General features: G+C 49.4%; 1 protein-coding gene across 3 annotated transcripts in view; it reads left to right on the forward strand.

Moving 5' to 3' along the window:
- PRKCB (protein kinase C beta) overlaps positions 1 to 16,308 on the forward strand; it is a 375,621-nt gene that overhangs the window by 189,423 nt on the left and 169,890 nt on the right. For all 3 annotated transcript variants that reach the window (XM_005224690.5, NM_174587.1, XM_015460312.3), the window contains 2 exon segments: positions 9,081 to 9,192; positions 10,573 to 10,701. In XM_005224690.5, coding sequence (XP_005224747.1) covers positions 9,081 to 9,192; positions 10,573 to 10,701 — 241 coding nt within the window.

A 16,308-nucleotide genomic window follows, 5' to 3' on the forward strand; every position in this document is an offset into this window, starting at 1 on the left:
CCCTATTGGGTTGGAGGCCCTCTGGGAAGGCTGAGGAGCAGCCAGGTGACACTCAGGTGTCCCCACTCTGCTACCTGCATATTTGGAACCTGACAAATGTGATTGCAGTCCTGTCTCTTCTTCTTTCTTGCTTTGTGACCTCGGAAAAGTTCCTTCTCTAAGCCTCAGTTTGGTCATCTGGAATACCAGGATTATAACTCCTATGTCATTGGTCTTTATGGGGGTTTAATGATATGATATCCAGGTGGTGCTAGTGGTAAAGAACCTGCCTACCGGTGTAGGAGACATAAGAGACACGGGTTCGATCCCTGGGTCAGGAAGATCCCCTGGAGAAAGAAGTGGCAACTGACTCCAGTATTCTTGCTTGGGACAATGGACAGAGGAGCCTGGTAGGCTGCAGTCCATGGGGTCACAAAGAGTCAGACAGGACTTAGCTACTAAACAACAACGACAATAATGATGTGATATGGAACCCTTAGCACAGTGCTTGGAAGAGTGCTGAGTTCATGGTGGCAGTGAGAGTCACAGTAGTCGATAATCATTTTATTCTTGTTATTTGACAATGTCTTGCATGAGGATCAGACGTGGAAGAAAACTTGGAAATCCAAGTGTGCCTAGTATGAAGCATGATAGAGCTCAACGCCATGAAACAGTGGGTAGAGGCATCATGCCAGGATCCTGTGAGAACCTGATTGCTTAGGGATGGGAGAGAGGACCAGGTGGGAGAGATGACTAGAGGTCAAGAGGTGATGCTGCGGGAGGGATACAAAAATTTCAAGCCCATTTCTGAAAGCTCTTGGCACTGAACTGCATGAACTCATCATTCAGGAGTATGAGGTTATGTCCACATGTGGTTGGACCCCAGCCAGTGACACCTAGGAAGAAAGGACCCCAGTCAGTGGACTCCTAGGGAGAGAGGATGGGGAGTCTGGCAAAAGTCACAAACCCAGATTCCTACAGGGGCCAGGTGGGGAAGGGAAGAGAGTGAAGCAGGCAAGGTGTGAGACAATAGAGAATGATGGGAACTGTGGAGAATTAGAAAGCTTATGCTTTATCTAAAGGTGCCATCGCTGCTCCGCCCAGAGGAATATGTGTCCAGTGTTGCCCCAACTTGTGAGTTTTCAAAAGGAACCAGAAATCTGCATTTTTTTCTGACATTTCAGGATTTTTAAAATATTTTTAAGACGCTCCATATGGGCCAAATACCGCCTGTTTGTAAACTTAGTGTGGCCTTTGGCATCCAGATGGTAACCTCTGAACATGAAGAAGGACCCGGGCCAGGAATGGGGTTGGGCTATAGGTACACTGGAGGGGGTCCAGCCCTTGTGGGCTGGGCTGGGGAAGCCAACTGTAGAACAAGGTCGGGGAGGGATGGAGGCAGGGCTGGGCATCGCGTCTTTGACTGGGATCCAGACAGACCTGGGGGGAGAGTTCTGACTTAGAGGCCACGTGGATCCCTGACCTCATCCTGGTCAATAGTCACAGCCTCAGAGGCTGGGAAAGGAATGTACTTCAGCTAAAGGCAGGGCTGCCATTTAACCTGTATCCACCAGCACGACTGGACCAGTTGTGAAAATGATGAAGTATTTACCTGCTGGTTGGTGAATAGCCACTGGGCCGTCGGAACCTCCCCCTCCCACCTGCCACCCATCCACTTCTTTCCCTGGCAGCTCCTCCCCACCCTACCTTGTCATGATCTGGCAACTAAAGGGTTAACTCCCAGCGTAGCTAGGCCCTGCAGTCCATTCTGATCGTCAGTGGGCAGTATGGGCAGTACTTGAGCCAAAGTGATTGTAAATATCTTGACAATTATTCCACCCCCGCCCCTCCTCCCAGTGCAGGTAGCAGATGCCTGCTTAGGTTGGCTTAAGTACAAAGGATAAATTTTAGAGGACACAGGAGAGTCAGATGGAACTGGAGGGCAGAATGCCAGGCCCCTAGGAGACTGCAACCAGGAGCTCCATCCCTGGGGTCATGAAGCCTTTGTTCCTTTCTCCCTGGAGCCTGCTGTCAGTAATCACCACCTCAGCCCTACGGCTCTACATGTCCTGACGGCCCGTCCTCTGACACTTGAACTGAGCATCCACCTCTCCACCGGTCACCTGTGTCTGGTTTTGGGGGAGGGTCATCTCCAGGTGCAGACCTGCCCCTTGGGCCTGGGCAGACATAGACAGGCACCCTGAATGATTCTCCTTGAAGGTCCTAAGGACCCCAGCTGTGGGCGTGTGGCTTTGTTCCAAGCTCTCCCAAGTGGAAGGAGGGAAGGGACCAGAAATCAATCCGGAGATGACCTGTTTTCTGGGTCGTCTGAGAGATCAGAGCGGGTGTCGGGGGTGGGAGTGGGGATGGGTGGAGTTGGTATTTACAAGCCTTAGCCCTCCTGAAAGAGAAGGCAAGGGAATGAGATTGGAGGAGCCTCCATCAGCCTCTAAATAAACCACAGAGAAACAGATTTCCTCTGCATCCTGCCTGAGTGGCCTTTCTTTCTCCCGTCTGGTGTAATTCATCTTGCACAGGACTGTCCAGGTCATGTGCATCGTCTAAGGCCTCTTTGTGCTTCATAGCAGTGACTGCGGCCCACTGCTGCCATCACAGCTCACGGACCTCTCACTATGTGCCACCTACTGTGTGCCATGCAGTGCTGGCAGTGGCTGGGCAGCCCTGGGCAAGTCACTACACCTCTCGGTCCCTCAGTTTCCTCATCTGTAAAGTGGGGGCAGTAAGCAGTACAGACTTCATAGAGGTGTTATGAGATTCAATGAGTTAATGTCTGATAACTCCCTGCAAGTGGCTCCTGGCATGAATTAAACACTCAATAAATGTTGACTCTCACTCATTAAGTATTTATCAAGCACCTTCTGTATGCTAAGTACAATATATGCTCTGGGATATCATGGAGAGCAAAATTGCCTCATGTTGCATGCAGCTAAGCATGAGAGAGATGCAGTTAAACACACAGCTACAACGCAGTGGTATAAATACTGTGATGGGAAAGATAGGGGTGAGTGTTAGACAGTCTGTCTGACTCTTTGCAACCCCATGGACTGTAGCCCGCCAGGCTCCTCTGTCCATGGAATTGTCCAGGCAAGAATACTGGAGTGGGGTTGCTGTGCCCTTGTCCAGGGGATCTTCCCAACCCAGGGATCAAACCCGGGTGCCCCCCTGTAGGCAGATTCTTTACCATCTGAGCCACCTGGGAAGCCCAAAGAGGTGAGGGGCATGGCATTTATTTTCTTTTGCTTTCTCTCTGCCATTAAAACATAAGTTCCACCAGAGGAGGTATTGTCTCCTTTGCTCACAGTTGTACCCTCAATGCCTGGGAAGAACCTTGCTCTCAGAATACATTTACTGGGTGAATGAACAAAGGAAAGCAAAAAGGAAGTGCTATTTTAGCCGGACCTGAAGGATGAGGCGTTAATGTAGTTGGGGGTTGCAGAGGAAAGAGAGAATACCCTGCTGTATTCCCACTTTGGAGCCAGGCTGATGTGGGGTGAGTCCCAGCCCTCCAGGGGCCGTTTGGTTGACCTTGGAGAAGGTCCTCTCTAGACTGGGCTCCTTTCATCGTCACTGAAATCAGCATGAGTAACACCTTCCACATGGCTGTCACTGGGCATATGGACAGCTCGCAATCACTGTGTTTTCTTCTTCCTTCCCTTTCTTTGTGCATCTTGGCACCTCCTGCTGCGAAAGAGACTTGCTAAGATGGAGAGGGGTTTCTGTTTTTTGTAAAATTTTTAATTGGAGGATAATTGCTTTACAATGTTGTGTTGGTTTCTGCTGTACTGCAGTGCAAATCAGTCACAACTATATGTATATATCCCCTCCCGCTTGAGGCTCCCTCCCACCCCCATCTCACACCTCTAGGTCATCACAGAGCACCAATCTGGGCTCCCCGTTATATAGCAGCTTCCCACTAATTATGTTTTACTGATAGTGATGCGGGGAGCTCGGCTTCTGTGCACCAGTGCTGGATTGAACCATGGAGACAGGGTTTTGGGTGAAGTAGAAAAGAATAGCTTCATTGCTTTGCCAGGGCAAAGCAGGTTCCTGCCCCTGAAACTGTGTGTCCCCACCCAGGACAGTTTGGTGAGGAGTTTTATAGCGATGGTTTAAGGATGGGGTTGCTGATAGGATTAGGGTCTGCAGGGCATACACTCCTTTAATCTGGTTAGAGGTAATCTTGAACCAGGACCCTGCCTGAAGGCTGTGCTGTGGTTTCTGCTCTTCCCGTTGGCAGTGTCTGGTTAGGAATGCTTGAGGTCTTCTCCCCTGAGATTCCCCACTAAGATATAGGCATGGAGGAAAGTGCAATGCCAGCAAAGAGCAACTTTATTCTTAGTGGAGTTTTGCCTCCGATCTCTAAGTAGAGCTCATGAGGCCCTTGGGGACTCCTTTCTATTGAGGCAGGCCTCAGTCAGTCAGTTTAGTCACTCAGTCGTGTCCGACTCTTTGCGACCCCATGAATCGCAGCGCGCCAGGCCTCCCTGTCCATCACCAACTCCCGGAGTTCACTCAAACTCATGTGCATCGAGTTGGTGATGCCATCCAGCCATCTCATCCTCTGTCATCTCGTTCTCCTCCTGCCCCCAATCCCTCCCAGCAACAGAGTCTTTTCCAATGAATCAACTCTGCATGAGGTGGCCAAAGTATTGGAGTTTCAGCTTCAGCATCAGTCCTTCCAATGAACACCCAGGACTGGTCTCCTTTAGGATGGACTGGTTGGATCTCCTTGCAGTCCAAGGGACTTTCAAGAGTCTTCTCCAGCACCACAGTTCAAGCAGTTAAAATATCCTCAAAGCTAATTCTTGGCTCAAAAAGGTTAACATATCAGGGAACCCAGAAGCGAGCACAGGAACCAAGAGGAGAGAGAGAACTTGCCCCAGGACTTGGAGTGGAGTTGGTCCAGGCCAGTCATGCCCACCCTTCTTAGGGTGAGACCATGGGACCAGGAGGATGGAACCACCACTCAAAGGTGCCCGTGGCTTTAGGGCCTATGAAAGCTCCACCCACTGAGGTTGGGCCAGTCAGCGTCCTGGAATTTGATCAACCAGACTGGCTCTCATCTTCCTTAGAGGCCCAGGTGGCACAGTGGTAAAGAATCCGACTGCCAGTGCAGGAGACCCTGGAGATTCGGGTTCGGTCCCTGGATCCGGAAGATTCCCTGGAGTAGGAAATGGCAACTTGCTCCAGTATTCTTGCCTGGAAAATTCCATAGACAGAGGAGCCTGGCGGGATACAGTCTATGGAGTTGCAGAGTTGAGCCAGCCAGGGGAGTGAGAGAAGCCTTGAGCTCCCCCTTCAGGCCAATGCGGGTCAAGAACAGGTGGGTTTGAGGTGTTCATTTCTCACCTTTTAAGGTGGATTCACACGGGGCTGGCAGTGGAAAGCATTTTATGGCACAGAGCACTGGGACTGTTTCCAGGAACCTGATTTTTTTCTTTCTTTTTTTTTAGTCTCGTTGCCCAAGGATGGAAACATGGCTGGCTAAGCCATCAACAGGGAGCCTGTAGTTTTTGTTTTTTGCTTTCAAGCCCTGATGCTGTTACTGGGGTAGCAGCTCAGTCCTCGAGCAGGAGAGGTGGTGGCTGGGGTCCTTCTGAATCCTGGAGCTCTGCAGGTCCCACAGCCAGAGCAGAGCTGACCCTGCCTCTTCACCTGGGCTGTTCAGGGCTATGCAAGGGTCACCCCTTCACCCGCTTGACGTGACCACAGAGGTTTGGAAAATCAGGAAGGAAACACTGTAGCTCATTAAGAAGATGAAGGCCAACAAAAGCCTTCAGGGATGGAGGATATTTTAGGCAGACTTGTTGAAACAGAGTTTTCATGCAGCAAAATTCAATTTTTAAAACATATGTACAGTAACATTCACATGGTTGATAATATAGCTTATTCCAGTCACCCCATAAAAGTTCCCACATTCTGTCAACTTGTTATCAATTCCCTTTCCTCCTCTGATCCTTCTTAACCACCCATCTGTTTTCTGTCCCCATAGTTATGCCTTTTCTTTTCTTTTAGTTTTGCCTTTTCTAGAATGTCATTTAAACAGAATTAAACAGCATGTATTTGACATCGTTATCTTACCCTAATGCTTCTGAGATTCAGAAAGGTTACCTGTATCAGTAGTTCATTCCTTCTTACTGCTGAGAAGTATTCAATTGTGTGGATACACCACACGTCGTTTATCGATTCACATGGTAAATGTTGAGTACTTAGCTTGTTTCCAGACTTTGGATATTATAAATAAGGTGATTGTAAACTTTCAGGTTTTTCTGTGGATTCATGTATTCATCCCCACTCCAGTACTCTTGCCTGGAAAGTCCCATGGACAGAGGAGCCTGGTAGGCTGCAGTCCATGGGGTCACTAAGAGTCAGACACGACTGAGCAACTTCACTTTCACTTTTCACTTTCATGCATTGGAGAAGGAAATGGCAACCCACTCCAGTGTTCTTGCCTGGAGAATCCCAGGGACGGGGGAGCCTGGTGGGCTGCCGTCTATGGGGCCGCACAGAGTCGGACACGACTGAAGCGACTTAGCAGCAGCAGCATGTATTCATTTCACACCTAGGAGTGGGAATACTGTGTCATATATGATAAGGGGATGTTTACCTTTATAAGAAACTGCCATGCCACTTTCCAAAGAGACTCTACCATTTTGCATTCCCCCTGTATTGCAGGAGGGTTCCAATTAGGTTCTCTCCACATCAGCACTTGGTATTGTCAGTATCAGTTTTCTAAAATGTTAGCCACCCTAAAAGGTATAAAGATTATTTTTACATTTTGAAAATAACAGGTTCCTAAGGAGAAATGCTCATTATTTTTATAGCACATAAAATAATTTCTACTTATCGTGTCTGTTTCCTTATTTGTTCATTTTCTGTCTCTATTAGAATGTGTTTTGGAAAGGCACTTGCATCAATAAATATATGTGAATGGATGAATGAATGGATTAGGGAAGAGATAGGTGGCTTACAACAAAGGCTAGAATGTCAGCTCAGCCTTGGGTTGGAACCTGGGGCCCTTGTCTTCTCTTCTGCAATATACTCTTTCATGGAGGAAGCAACTTGCAGGCTGGGTTGGGAAAGAGAAGAAGACTTTTGTTTTTTAAATTAGAGCATCTCTTGAAGGAGACAGACATCATGTGGAGCCAGAGAGTCATGAAGGGCATGGCATGTTTGGGAGTATGAACCAGTCCTGGGTACAGAAAATGTAATGTGTGTTGGAGGCATCGTTGGGATCACATGGGCGATGTAATAATAATAATGCAAAAGCTTTCACTGCTTACTGTGTGCCGGGCGGTTCGAAGCTCTCTCCATAGGTTAATTCATTTATTATTCCCAATGGTCCTGTAAGCTTACAGCACTATCAGTCTCCTCATTGTCCAGACAAGGGAAGTGAAGCACAAAGAAATTAAATATCTTGCTCAAAATTATGCATCTAAGAAGAACCCAGGCGGTTTATGTTCCCAAGTCTGTGCCTTTAACTTCTGCACTGCACTGCCAGGTTAGGAAGGGCACGTTAGTTAGTTAGGGAACAGTGTGAGCCACTGTAACAGATAACCCCCAAATATAGTGACTTGAATAAGACAGAAGGTAGGTTTTCTCTCAGATGTCTGTCTAAAGGGACAAAGTACAGGGCCAGTGGGTCCAAGGTGGTCACTTCCACTTCTCACCATCTTCCGGCCAGTGGGAAGGGAAGAAGGGGCCTAGGAGGCTGTACCTTGCAGGGTGCTAAGTCACTTCAGTTGTGTCTGATTCTTTGCAACCCTATGCACAGTAGCCCACCAGGCTCCTCTGTCATGGGATTCTCTAGGCAGGAATGCTGGAGTGGGTTGCTATGCCCTCCTCCAGGGGATCTTCCTGACCCAGGGGTCGAACCCACATCTCTTACATCTCCTACATTGGCAGGTGGGTTCTTTACCAGTAATGCCACCTGCGAATCCTGGGAGGATGTATGTGCTTAGTCGTTCAGTCGTGTATGACTCTGTGACACCATGTCACAGAGTAGCCTGCCAGGCTTCTCTGTCCATGGGGATTCTCCAGGCAAGAATACTGGAGTGGGTTGCCATTTCCTTCTCCAGAGGATCTTCCCAACCCAGGGATTGAACCCAGGTCTCCCACATTGCAGACAGATTCTTTACCATCTGAGCCACCAGGGAAGCCTGGAAAGATGTACACCTTTCTTTTAAAGGAATGACTGAAACACATACATCCCATTGGTGAGAACTCAATCACATACACACGCCAAGTTGCAAGGGAGACTGGGAAATGTGGTCTATAGTTGGACAGCCATGAGCTCTGCTGCAACTCAAGGGTTCTCTTATTGAAAGGAAGACTGGGTATTGGTGGAAAGCTAGTAGTCCATGCCACAGTCTGCAGAGTATTCACTGGACTTTGAACAGATGGTGGTGGTGGTTTAGCTGCCAAGTCGTGTCTGACTCTTGCGACCCCATGGACTGTAGCCTGCCAGGCTCCTCTGTCTATGGGATTCTCCAGGCAAGAATACTGGAGTGGGTTGCCATTTCCTTCTCCAGGGGATCTTCCTGACCCAGGAATTGAACCTGAGTGTCCTTGCATTGTAGGCAGATTCTTTACCAACTGAGCTACAAGAGAAGACTTTAGATGAAGAGGTCCTAGCAAATGGCCTCTAAGTGGGGAGGTTTCAGGCCTTGGGTTTTAGATAATTCAGAAGTTGCTCGGAAGATAAAGGAGAGAGAAGTAGACAAGGGGACCCTTCTACTTCGTTCGTCTGGAGTTTTGTTTGCTATCTCTGCAGTCCTTGCTGCTGGCAGGAGTCAGTAGGTTGGGTTCTCCGATGGAGTGCTTCCAGGCACAGTGAGTATGTGTGCTGGGTGAGAATGGGAGCCATCAGCTGTCTTAGTCATTCATTCATTCATTCTTCAGTGACTGTTTATCCAGCCTGGTGTTTGGGTACAGCACTCCTGCGATGGTCCCAGCAGGTATGATGGATGCTGGGGGCCAAGTGCAGTTCTCAGCGTGTTCTCCAATGATGCTGAGTGCAGTGTGAAACCTTGGCATGCCACACTGACACCAACCTCTCTTGTTGTTTCTTTGGCCCTCAGGACCCCCGGAGCAAACACAAGTTCAAGATCCACACATACTCCAGCCCCACGTTTTGTGACCACTGTGGGTCATTGCTCTATGGACTTATCCACCAGGGGATGAAATGTGACAGTAAGTACATGTGCCCTCGAGGAACCTCTGCTGCCCCAGCTGCTTCCTTATGGTTTGGGGCCCAAGTCTGCAGCACATTCTCCCAAGTCCTGGGTGGGCTGGGTACCCCCGGCGTGATGCTGAGTAACAATAACCAACAATAACCATTTATTTAGGGCACAATTCTTCAAGGCTGTCCTTGGGGCCTGGATTGGCCTTGCTCATACCTGGGTGATGGGGTAGCAAGTTGGTGCTGACGTAGGACCCTGAACTTGGGCATGCAGGTTCCAGGGGGCTCCCCATCCTTCCGCCAACCTTCTCTCCCCACAACTCATTTACAGTTTTTTTTTAATCTGCCTGCTGCCTCCTGGAGGTTGGGTGGGATGAGAAGGGATGCCATGCCCCCAGCTCCTGTGGAATCTCCTGAAATGCCCTGTGGGGTGACCCAGCCTCTCCTGACTTCTCAGACTGGAATGAGGGACCCCTAGTGAACATGGGACTCCAGGCATAGCCTGGAGCAGCCGAGGGGCTTAGGGGAAACCAGCCACCCATTGAAAGAAGCACAGGGGCACTCCAGGAGTGTGGACAGGGAGCCAGTATTTATCACGTCACACAGGAGACTTCAGCCAGTCAGATTCAGTTTGCATATTCCATTCGTCTTGCCCTGGGTCTTAAGTTTTTTTCTTGCAGTTAGTTATGGTGGATACTGTGGGGGCTCAGCTCAGGTTCCAAGATGATGCCCCTCCCAGGGCTGGTTCATGACCACAGATTGGCAGATGCAGGGGCAAAGGCTTGGCCCTCTTGTGTCAGTCTGGGACAACACTGAACGGTCCTCTGAGCCCCCGAGTCCCTCCTCTTGTCAGCCTTAGGGCATCCTCATGGGCCCAGAGCCCCTCACTGTAAACCTGCTCACAACTTCCATTCTCAGACTCTTTCCAGGGAACCCAGCCTATCATCAATATTTAAAAATCGGGAGAGGTCAGGATTCCTGCTTACTCCTGAAAAAAGGGAAAATCTTGGCAACTTTGGGCGTGCACCCTGCAGGGCTGTGCCCTCAGTGGGAGCTGCTGTGTTCTCTGGTTGGCCAAGACCACCACACCCGCACCTTTCCTCACTATGTTAGACACCCCCGTGTCACTGGGGTTGGTGACTCTGGCTTCAGAGCCTTTGCGGGTGTGCCAGGTACCTCAGCCTTCCGGGAAGGACAGACACCTTCCGCCTCCTCTGTCCATGAGGGCTGGGGTGTCGGGGTTTTGGAGAGGGGGAGTTGGAGAAGCAAGCCCTTCGGGTGAGACCGGAGCAGGGCAGGCTGGTCTCCGCCCGCCTCGGAGGGAAGGAGGGGAACCGGAGGGGTCCAGCCTGGACCAGCCTGAGCCGCGCGCCCTGCCTCTGTCCCCGCAGCCTGCATGATGAACGTCCACAAGCGCTGCGTGATGAACGTCCCCAGCCTCTGCGGCACGGACCACACGGAGCGCCGCGGCCGCATCTACATCCAAGCCCACATCGAGAGGGAGGTCCTCATTGTTGTCGGTAGGTGGCGCTGGGGCTCCCTCGCCGGCTCCGCTCGACCTGGACCCGGCTGGAGCGCTGAGTCAGGGGAGCGAGGGATGGGCGGCGCGGGGGCGCGGCGGGAGCTGCGGTGATGCTACCTTCCTCCTCGGCCCCTGGCCCCATCCCACTCCAGCCTCTCCCCGCCGTAGGCATCCTTAGAAACTGCACCCTGCAGGGCGAGGCTCTCAGCACCTTCTGTGCGCTGGAGCTCAGAGCTGGAGCCGCCCCGGGAGTACGTTGGTTTTCTCCAAGACCTCAGAGGTGTTGTCACGAGCCAGTAGAGCAGACAAGATGCTGAACACCTTAATTTTATGGCAGGCTCTGGCCGGTGGACTAAACCTACTCTGAAGCCAGACACTGTACTTTGAAATGGTTTTCATCCTAATAACGGTGGAAAATAATTCAAATTTAGATTATTTCTGTTGCCTTCTTAATTTTCATTTATTGCTACCCTGCAGATCTATTATTTCCAGATTTTTGTATAACAATGATGGGCAATGCAATTGGTTTATCCCTTCCATGGGGAAAAATAAAGGTTTCCAACTTCGTTGTTGTTCCCCACCCCCTTTCGCTCTGGATCTTTGGAGCCTGCAGTTCTGTTCCCTTTATTACCATAGCAGAGAACGGATGCTTGGTTCTTCCCCAAACTTTTCCAGTGGGAAAACAGAGTCTTGATGATAAACACCCAGTTTGGGAGAGTGTTACATCTTAGGGACGAGAAGAAATGCGGTGTTTATCCCTGGGGCTTTCTGCGTATTTGCAGTGTTTCTTTCTTAAACCTGAGGGTTACTGCTCTGGTCCTGTTCTGTTATTCTCCATACTTTTTGCAATTCTGAAATACTTCATACTACAATATAAGAAAGAGGGATAATAGAGCCTGCTGAAGAGGTGCAGCATGGTGTCTGGCCCTCCTAATGGAGCATTTAGGAAATACGTGGCTCAGACACATACAGCTCAAATGGAATGAAAATGCAGCTGGCTGGTTGGGTAACTTAGCCATGTGTGTTAGGTGGGTGTGCTAAGTTGCTTCAGTTGTGTCCACCTCTTTGCAACCCCATGGACTGTTGCCAGCCAGGCTCCTCTGTCCATGGGATTTCCCAGGCAAGCATACTGGAGTGGGTTGCATGCCCTTCACCAGGGGATCTTCCCGACCCAGGGATGGAACCCGCGTCTCCTGGGCCTGCTGTATTGCAGGCAGATTCTTTGCCTCTGAGCTACTGGAGAAGCCCAACCTAGCCATAAAGCTGTGATAAATTCAATACTGAACTGGGCCAGAATGAGACTGAAACTTTGAAGGAATTCTCTCCCCAAGGCTTATGTCAAACTTCTTAGACTTCATCACTAATTAACTTATACAAAGTTTTATGACTTAGTATCTTAGAAGACAAATCATAGAAAGGATTTTTTAAAAATTTATCTCAGGCTCCAGAATGGTTCAGCTGCTCTGAAGAACTGTGCCTATACCACGTAAAAGTTGAAAAATATCCCTGTAAAATATAAACTGTTTTAAAGTGAGGTTCCTGACACCCAGTGGGCTCTTAAGGAATGTATGTTTCACTTGATTTGCTTTTTCCTCTGAGAGGAAGATGAGCAGCTGACTTTGTCCCAGTGGAATACCTGAGGGTCCCCAAGGAGTAGAATGTCTCTTAAAAATAGGCTTCCCTGGTGGCTCAGATGGTAAAGAATCTGCCTGCAGTGCAGGAGACAGGTGTTTGATCCCTGGACCAGGAGAATTCCATGGACAAAGGAGCCTGACAGGCTACAGTCCATGGGGTTGCAGAGTCGGACACAACTGAGTAAGTGTCACTCACTCTAGGAGTAGAAGCCTCAAGAAGAGCTGAATTCATCCACTGTCTATAAACTTCCTGGGTGGATGGGGCAAAAATGAGGCTCTGCTCCCCTCTACTGTTATTTTCTAGGAACTACACTGACTCATATGTTACTATGGACAGCCCCGTCTTTAACCAACCCATTGAACGCACAGTGCTTAAAACCAAAGGACAGCATAATGCCCTCAAGGTCCATCCATTGTTTCCACCATAAAAAGATAAATAATTCTGTGGCATTATAGAGGCCTTAGCTAATGCAGGGATGTAATCGTATTGCATTATGCAAATGTATCAGATCAACATATTGCATACTGTTAACTTAAACACTGTGCTGTGCTCAGTCGTGTCCGACTCTTTGCGACCTCATGAACTGTAGCCCACCAGGCTCCTCTGTCCATGGAATTCTCTAGGCAAGAGTACTGGAGTGGGTAGCCATTTCCTTCTCCAGGATATCTTCCTAACCCAGGGGTTGAACCCAGGTCTCCCGCTTTGCAGGTGGATTCTTAACCATCTGAGCCACCACGGAAGCTCCTAATCTAGTATGACCTCATCTTAACTTGATTGCATTTGCAGAGACCTTGTCTCCAAACAGGGTCACATTCAGATTAGTCTTGAGCATATCTTTTAGGGGGATGCAATTCAATCTATAATGAGGGGAAGGAAGGGAAGTAGGGGCTCCCTTAAAGTTAGGGACTGAATATCTGCATACTCAGGGTTCTGCTAGCACTAACTGAGTAGCTATCGGTGTGTTAATAGTGGTTTTTGATTTTCCGAGTGCTTTGATAGGGGGTCATCCAGTGGAGGTAGTGGTGTTGCCAGCATACAGACAAGGGAACTAAAACTCGGTGAGGCTGGACGACTTGCCTGATGTCACGTGCAGAGCAGGGATGAGCACCCAGCCTCCGGCCTGCAGGTCACCGTGCCCTGCTATCACTAGCTCACCACGCCAGGCACGGTCCGAACCTGGCCTGAGTCAGTTGATTGATTGATGGTAGAAGAACCTGATGCTTTGACTGTGCTTCTCTAAATATAGACCTGAGTTGGAGATTTTGCTTCAGGTGATTTATTAGAGCTGCTCATGAAATGAGGTGTGAGGATGGAGCAGGGACATGCTGAATGGGAGTGTGATTTCTGCTCAAGAGAGTGTGATTTCTGCTCAAGACCAGCTTTGGGCAGACTCCATGGGGTTCTGGAACACGTGTGACAGTGCAGGGTGAGCTTCTCCTAGAGGCTGGAGGGCTGTTCTGACAGGTCCATTCTGTGGACTGAGTTGAGTCCCCCTAAAATCCACATGTGGAAGCCCCAGCCCCGTGAAATGCTGTTTGAAGTTGGAGTCTTTGGGACAATTAGGGTTAGATGAACGTGGGCTTTTGTGAGGGGCTTGGTGGCTTTATGGCCACAGGAGGACACAATAAGGAGGTGGCCACCTGCAAGCCAGGAAGGGGGCTGTCACCAGGACCTGCACCTTGATGTCGGACTTCTTGCCTCCAGAGCTGTGAGAAATAAGCATCTGCCATTTAAGCCACCTAGTCGATGGTATTTTATTACAGGCTGGGCTGACTGAGACCTCGCTCCCGGCTACTGAGATTGAAAGCAGGAGGGAGGTGTTACCTCCCAGGCTCCGTGGCTTCTGTGTGGCTGAGGGCAGCTCTCTGAACACGGGGCAGCTATGAGCCACACTCAACTGCAGCTGGGAGCTGGGCGTGGTGGCCAGCCTGGAGGGGGCCTGGGAGGGGCCCGGGTCACCTGGGTATCCCTCTGATCTCCCCAGCATCCTTCTGGTGTCATTGTTGGGACTCCAGGCCCTGCTCCTTGATCTCAGCCAGACAGAGCAGAGGGAGCGAGAGGCCAGATGCGGCCTGTGGTGTTGAGTTGCCCCACTTCATCTGCACTATAGAGGCATGCCCAGTGGTGCGACTCGCCACTCACCAGTCTTCTGCTCTGAGCATCACATGCTCTTTGAAATCCCACCGTCTCCAGAGATACAAGGCTACACGTGCTTCTGAAAGATCTGAGGGTTCCCTCATCTCCTTTGGCTCCTGAAATCCAGGCTTCGTATCTGCCATCAAGGATCTTGCAGGGGAAAGCTCGGGATGGAAATCTGATGAGTCCTGTTTCTTTGAAAAGCTCATCAATGGTGTCTCATTGCCCTCGTGTGTGTGTTAGTCGCTAAGTCGTGTCCAGCTCTTTGCGACCCCATGGACTATGAGGCCCACCGGACTCCTCTGTCCATGGAGTTCTCCAAGCAAGAATACTGGAGTGGGAGGCAGTACAGTCAGAAGCCACCATCAGAGTTGTAAAATGCTCCTGGAGGTTATGAAGCCCATGTCCTTATATATAAAACACCTCCCCCATTCAATTGAGTATCTCCTTATTAACACACCAACTAATGTCCCATTTTTATATTTCTGTCTTCATTGCAGCCATCTGCAAGTCCTTAACCATATTCATAGTTTTATCTCCCAGAAATTGGGACTGTTCTCACAAAAAGCCGAAGGAGCAGTTTTTTGGATGTTTCTCTTTGGAACACCCATTCAGTGTTCTTACCACTGTGCTGTTCTGTACACAACCTCATTAGCCTAAACCATCTCCTGGAATGACTTAGGAACTCCCAATATTTTGTGTTTAAATCCTTCCAAAAATCTGACATCCCCACATCCAAAGAAGAAGAGCAGGGGTCCAGTGGTTGGGTCCAAGCTTCCACTGCAGGGGGGATAGGTTTGATCCCCAGTCTGGGAACTTAAGATACCACTTGCTGTGTGTAATGCGGCCAAAAAAGTATTTTTAAAAATTGAAAAAAAAAGAAGAGCATTAGAGAGATGTAAATTCTTGACAGGCTATTATGAAAGGGTGAGGTTCGCATCCATCTATAGACTAGATTCCAAGAGAGATTTTAAAAGCATTGTTAAGAGAAAGGAAACTGATGTTGAAAGCTCACAGAAGCCCCTCTTGTTATGTAAAGAACTGCCTACCTTCTATGTGAAACTGTTAGTGTTAGCTGCTCAGTCCTGTCTGAGTCTTTGCAACCCCATGGACTGGAGCCCGCCAGGCTCCTCTGTCTATAGTATTTCCCAAGCAAGAATGCTGGAGTGGGTTGCCATGCCCTCCTCTAGGGGATCTTCCCAGCCCAGGGATTGAACCCACGTCTCCCACGTTGCAGGCAGATTCTTCACCGTCTGAGCCACCAGGGAAGCTTCTGTGGTTGTATTGACTAACACCCTTGTTCTCTAGTTTAGACTGGGTTTGGCTGATGGTCAGTGGTGTAAAACCAATATGGCAGAACAAGACTAGACGAGCAGAGGGCAGTCCTGGGTATGCTGTACCTGAGGGGTGAGATGGGAGGTAGGGGTAGTTGGGAGTGATTGGGTATCTACAGTGTGAGAAAGGTGGCATGTTACAGGTAGGAGGGTAGGATGAGCTCAGTAAGCACAGACGTTCATTCAGGAAGGGCTTGACTACCAGATTGTATCCATTGACAAATAAGATCTCATCTCTGCTTGCGGGAGCTCACAGCTTAGTGGGAGAGACAGATACAGATAATTATATTACAATGTGGCAAATAATGTGATTGTGCCCTGAGAGCACCCAGAGGGGCACCTGAAGCTTCTTGAAGGAAGCCATGGCTGAGTTGACTCTATAAGATGTATAAGGGTTATCTGGGTAGAGCAGCTTTGTGTCCAGGAAAAGAAGAAAAATGACATCAGCTCTGTTTATTGAGTTCTTATTTCATGCCGGGAGCTCTACAGAGGTCAACTCA

The sequence above is a fragment of the Bos taurus genome, chromosome 25, assembly GCF_002263795.3.
Source record: "Bos taurus isolate L1 Dominette 01449 registration number 42190680 breed Hereford chromosome 25, ARS-UCD2.0, whole genome shotgun sequence".
Taxonomy (NCBI): domain Eukaryota; kingdom Metazoa; phylum Chordata; class Mammalia; order Artiodactyla; family Bovidae; genus Bos; species Bos taurus.